At 35.3% G+C, this 5729-nt stretch overlaps 1 protein-coding gene across 2 annotated transcripts; it reads left to right on the top strand.

Moving 5' to 3' along the window:
• Positions 1-277: 277 nt before the first annotated feature.
• LOC107785226 (uncharacterized) lies at positions 278-4312 on the top strand. 2 transcript variants are annotated; one of them, XM_016606475.2, is made up of 4 exons: positions 278-497; positions 1966-2071; positions 2312-2362; positions 3736-4312. In XM_016606475.2, exons 1-3 carry the CDS (start codon positions 385-387, stop codon positions 2324-2326), a joined length of 234 nt encoding a protein of 77 aa, XP_016461961.1. In that variant the 5' UTR covers positions 278-384; the 3' UTR covers positions 2327-2362; positions 3736-4312. The 2 variants fall into 2 exon arrangements, with proteins under 2 accessions (XP_016461961.1, XP_016461960.1); XM_016606474.2 differs by having other exon boundaries at positions 279-497; positions 4070-4312.
• Positions 4313-5729: the final 1417 nt, after the last annotated feature.

Genomic DNA, 5729 nt, shown 5'->3' with positions numbered 1-5729 from the left:
TCGTTTGGACTTTGGAATGCTTCTTCGAAAGGGTTTGTTAGTCAAAAAAAAAAAAAAACTGTTTTGGGACTAGTTCAAACAAAAAACAAAACTTTTTGGTGAACAGATTTTCTTATTAAAAGATAAAACTATCCAAAATTCCAAATACTTTCTGTTTCTTTATTTTAAAAAAAATAAAGATTATAGTAAAAATTGTCTATAAATGTTCCATGTTAGGACTTTTATTTTTTCTTTGTTGGGTCCAAGGAGCTTAGGATGAGTCAGATTAATAGCAGGAGACATAGTGCGTGTATTTTGAGGTTGACCCATTCCACCAAAACTATAAAGTCAAAATAGAAATGAAAAAAGCAATAAATTGAGAAAAAGCAAGAGAAGAAGAAGAAGATGGGTTGCTTGGATTGCTTCGTCGGAGGAAGCAAAAGAGAGCAGCGGAGAGAGAAAGAACGAATTGCCTCCGAAGAAGCTCGTGCCAGAGCTGCTGAAGCCGCCCAAAAAAGGCATTTCTTTTTACTTGTTACCCCCCATAATAATATATATAGTCTTTGCCCCTTTAAATTTTTTTCCTCATCTATTGAGCTGCTGAATTTTTTTACAGTTGTTGTAATTCCATTATTCAATTGATGGCTTGACCACAATTCAATCTGTTATGAACAAGAAATTTGCTCATTAGCACGTCTACTCATTAAGGATGGGTATTTCATAAAGAAACTTGCTTAGGGACTTGAGACATAATAATAAAAGTTGCCCCGCATCAAATTCAATGATCAAAAAAGGAATTAAATTGCAGTCATGAAGGATGTTTGTTTCTTGAATTTGTACTATCCACAAAATTGCTCTCTGGTTGCTCATATCTCTTGACAGATCTTCATTCATTTTCTGTTGCTTTCTCTCTGAGGCAATCAATAGTACTTGGTGATTGGTTTTTAGTCTTTGTGAAATTTTAGAGGTCTGATTTCATTCACCAATTGAGTTCCCAAGAAGGGATTTGGGATTATGTATTCTATCTTATGAAGGAGGAGAGAACTAATAATATGTCTTCCAAAGCTGGATTATTCATCAGGAGTGGACGAACGAATGAGGGAGAGTAGACAAACGTTGAGTTAGAGATGAAAGAGAAAGTGTAAATTCATTCTACTCCCACCTACAAGCATACAAAACTTGTGTGCAGAGGCCGTGTTTCGAGTAAACAAATGTTAAATCTTAGCAGGACGTTAAAAGCAGTCATCTCCCTCCCCTTTCGCATGTTTCCAAACACGATACTAGTAAGGCCCGAGATGAAGGGAAGTTGAACCTTTTAGTCATACATAGAGCTCTTTTAGGCATATAGTACGTATGAGCTGCCAAATCAGTATAATCTCTTCGTAACTACTCCGTCTGTCCCAATTTATATGTCATACTTTCCTTTTTAGTCTGTCCCAAAAAGAATGTCGTACTTCCTTATTTAGAAACAATTTAGCATTAATCTTCCTACTTTATGAGATGATTTATAGCCACACAAGTATCTAGCTTATTTTGTATCACAAGTTTTAAAAGTCTTTCTTTCTTTCTTAAACTTTGTGTCGAGTCAAACACCGCCACATAAATTGGGACGGAGGGAGTGCTAATTACTTCTTTTGCAAAAAGAGATTGATATCTGTATAACCTCAATCTGAAAGATTGAAACTCAAACATGCACTGGGCGATACATATAAAGTCAGCCTCATATCAACTGACCACGGCAGGAAAGATACTTAAATGGGACAAGGGCGGCAGGAAAGATAGTTAAATGGGACAAGGGGCGCTGGTCTCATCCTAAGTACAAGCATATAATATCTCACTCTTGCAATTTGAACTTCTTATATTGATGAATTCATAACTTTGCATTCGTATTATGCAGCTTCTCCTGACATTGTCAGATTGCCACTACTGATTTAAATGTTAGATCTTCTACATAACTTGATGGATTGAATAATCCCAACATTACAGGCAAGAAGAATTTGAAAAATCTGCTGCAGGAAGAGCAGCACGTGCACAAATGGAAGCTTCCGCCAAAGAATCAACGACTACGAACAAAGGAGAACCAGTTCTTAAGGTGCTGTCCTTGTTTTATTGATGATTACTGGTGACCGTTCTCTCTATTATATACTTATCATTTTGCATCGCAACTACTTCTCATATTAGTTAAAAACAGTATTCACAGTTTAAGGTTCCTCTATCATTGGTCCAAAATCCTTTCTTTTGAGATTGATGTTTCCATGCCAAGTCTAAATACTTAAAGATAACTGAAAATATTACTTTGAACTCTGATCTGCGAAAAATTATGTGGATGCAGTGGCAGATGGGATGAGGATTAGCTCTCTTTGGATGACTTCCTCCATTCACTGTAAGCATCACTACTACCCAAATTTCTGTGTTTCTTTTAGTTTCTTATTTGAAAAATGGCCTTGAGCATTTGAAGATTGAAACATACTTTTGCAAAGGTACAATTAAGAATGTCTTTGTATTGCTTAATGACACTTTATATTTTGTATATTGACTTTTGAAAAATCGTTTCCAGTCAGATCTGTTAGTTCTATTTAAGATTGTCAATGATGTGGATATTGAATGTAGAATCTGGAGGAGTAAATAACATCTCAAGTGGGAATGTAAGTAAGCATATTTTGGCCTGCGAAAATTCCTGTCTCATGGTGGTGTAGTCTTTTGTGTTTGGTCAAACTTCATATGCCTCACAAAAGCCCATATCTAAATTAAACCAGTCAGTGCCTCCCACTGTTTTTTTCCACTGTACCTGAACATCTTTCTTGTTTCCAAGTGTTGGCGAGATATCCTAGCCATCTCTTCCTTTCTTTTCTACAACAGATGATAAGAACTATTTTTCCTTTTATGGGAACAATAGTGCCATTGCTGTATTTTATTTTTATGCATTCAAAGTAAAATTGTACTGTACCTTCTTGTCTATATTTTCATTAATGAGGTGTTTATGCTTTCCTGAGCCGAGGGTCTATTGGAAACAACCTCGCTATCCTCACAAGATAGGGGTAAGATTTGTGTACACACTACCCTCCCCGGACCCCACCGGACCCCACGGTGTGGGATAATACTGGGTATGTTGTTGTTGCATTCAAAGTAAAATTCTGTGTATGAAGTACAGGAGACACCAATACTTGTGTAACTGTACTAAAGATCCTTCAGTTGTTTTAGCCGGTGGAATATTTGAGGTGCGCCTAAACTGGTCTTGACACCACGGTAATTAAAAGAAGAAAAAAAGATCCTTCCAGTTGTTTTATTTTTGTTATATTCTCACATTTGAAGAGAGGGAGCTCTTATGTGGGGTAAGGTTCTTTTGTCATTGGAATTAAATGGAATGCTGCAGTACATTCTTGGAATGCTTTTATTACTGCCTATAGATAAATCATGTACCTATCAATGGTACTTCAGTTCATAAACCTTTCAAAATCAGCTTAAGTTTCTAGACAAGAAAGAACTGAAATATGATGAAGCTGGCGGTTATGAAATTCAACTTTAGTGCAGTAACTAAATTGCATTTCTCCATAGATAACATATTCTAAGTTGGTATCTGTGTCAATATATCGATGCTAGGCCAAAAATTTATTTCTGAAGAATAGATGTGATTCAAGCAAACTAACATGCTTGGCTGCTCCTGAGCAAACAGACTGTTTACCAATGACTGTTTTTTTTTTTTCAAAAGTGAACAAAGTACAATATTTTTTAGGAAGTTCCATCTATCTGTTGCAGCAAATTGGAAGACAGCATTTGGTGAATTCATTCGAGCTATTTGAAATGAATCTGTTACTGTGGTGAAAGTGCACACTTGGAAATATCTGACGTTCAGTGTTCATTTTAAATATTTTTTGTCGTTGTCTGTAAACTAATGAGAATAACGTGGAACAAGTCTCAGATTTGTATTTCCAATCTTTCCACCAGTTGATCTGTTCTTCCTGTCTCCATTCTTATTTGTGTTCAGCAGAGAGTTCGAGCTAACCTTTTTTTTACTGAGCTTGTGGATTTTGTACAACAAAAGGTCTTGTGGTTCTTAGATTTTTCTTCTTTTTTCTTTTTCCTTCTTCAGGTAGTTCTTATTAGAGTTGAAGCTTCATCTCCAACAATCTGTCATTGTGGTGAAGACTTGTAAATATTTGAAGTTTTACTTATTCAATTTTGTGTTTTCTACATCTGTCTGTAAACTGAAATGAGAATAAGGTGGAATAAGGACAGTTTGTATTTCCATCTTCCACCAGTCTATTTGATTTTTTTGTCTCTGTTCTTGTAAGATTCTCTTGTTTACAGCAAAGTGTTAAGGTGTACTCTTTACTGAACTTGTGATTCTTGTTCAACAAAATGTTATGGCTGATTACTATGTTCTGCCAAAGTCTTGAATAGGCCTGATGAAATGTCAGAGCAAAATGCTATAACTTCAGAGTATATAGATAGCATTTTGGTCAAGAATATAAACAACAAGACTTGAAAATGAATTGTCAAACCGTTTAAAGATTAATGTAGCCACTAAGTCTTTTTGTATGTTGGCAAATCATTGCTGATCCTATTTCCAGGAGTTGGCTATAGCACTTTTTTAGGGGTGACAAAATGGTTAAAAAAACAGTTAACCACCCATATTATCCATTAAAAAATGGGTTGGATAATGAACTTTTTAAAAGCGGGTCAAATATGGATAAGAACCATATTATCTAGAAAATAAATAACTAATGGATAACTAATGGGTCTAACTTTTACATTTGTAAAACCTCAAATTGGGGATTCCTCAAGTTAGGGAGACTAAGAATTCCCCCAAAAGTGATCATATGCAATAAGTCATGGATAATATGGTTACCCATATTATCCGCCGGTTAACCAATTTTTTATTTGTATTATATATGGGTCCGGTCGGATAATTTATCCGCTTTTTCATTACCCATTTTCGATCCGAACTATATCCAACCCGACCCGCATGTTTGCCACTAATAGCACTTTATTATGCAGCAATAATTTTGTTCATTTGTGGAATGCTCATGATCGTATTAGATAGGAGCATCTAAACTAATTCATGACTAAGCCACTTCACTCGTTGTTTTGACGTTCCTTTTGGTTTCCTTTACCTAAATATTGTTGCTTATGTTATTCTCAAGGGACCACTAGTCCTGCTCATTTATTTGTTTGTTTGTATTGTTAAAATAAACTAAGGTTCAATACCCCTTTATGTTAGAACCTGGCACTTATGGAGGTTGGGTTACCTTTAACTTAGCGCCTAGGAGCTTAGAAATGTATGGCTTAGATGCTCATCCACAGTTCTCCCCTAGTGCATACTTAGGGGTGGCAAATGACATGTTTGGGTTGTATTTGGGCTGGTTAAGATGGACTGACTCATTAAATGCGTCATTATCCAATCCTAACCCAACCTATCCAAATTGACCAAAATCTTTGCAATATTCTCAACTTTTAAACAAGCATATATAAACATTATATTATGTTTTGGAATAAATGTCAATTCATACCAAATGATTTTTTTCCCAATTTGGATTTAGAATTTTATTTGATAGCTCTTCATCTTATAATACTAACAAAGATCAGAATAACAAAAAAATAGTAAAATTAGAACTTTCCACCCACCCTACTCACCTCCTACTCCTGAACCTCCACCCCATCCATAAATAGAAATATTATTTAGAGTACTTTTTTTTAGCAAATATACCACTAGGCTGGTTGCCTAGCAGCTAATATATAAATAATAGTAC

Source organism: Nicotiana tabacum, chromosome 18 (assembly GCF_000715075.1).
Source record: "Nicotiana tabacum cultivar K326 chromosome 18, ASM71507v2, whole genome shotgun sequence".
NCBI classification, from domain to species: domain Eukaryota; kingdom Viridiplantae; phylum Streptophyta; class Magnoliopsida; order Solanales; family Solanaceae; genus Nicotiana; species Nicotiana tabacum.
The sequence above is the reverse complement of the archived record's forward strand: the minus strand, read 5'-3'. Positions and strand labels throughout refer to the sequence as shown.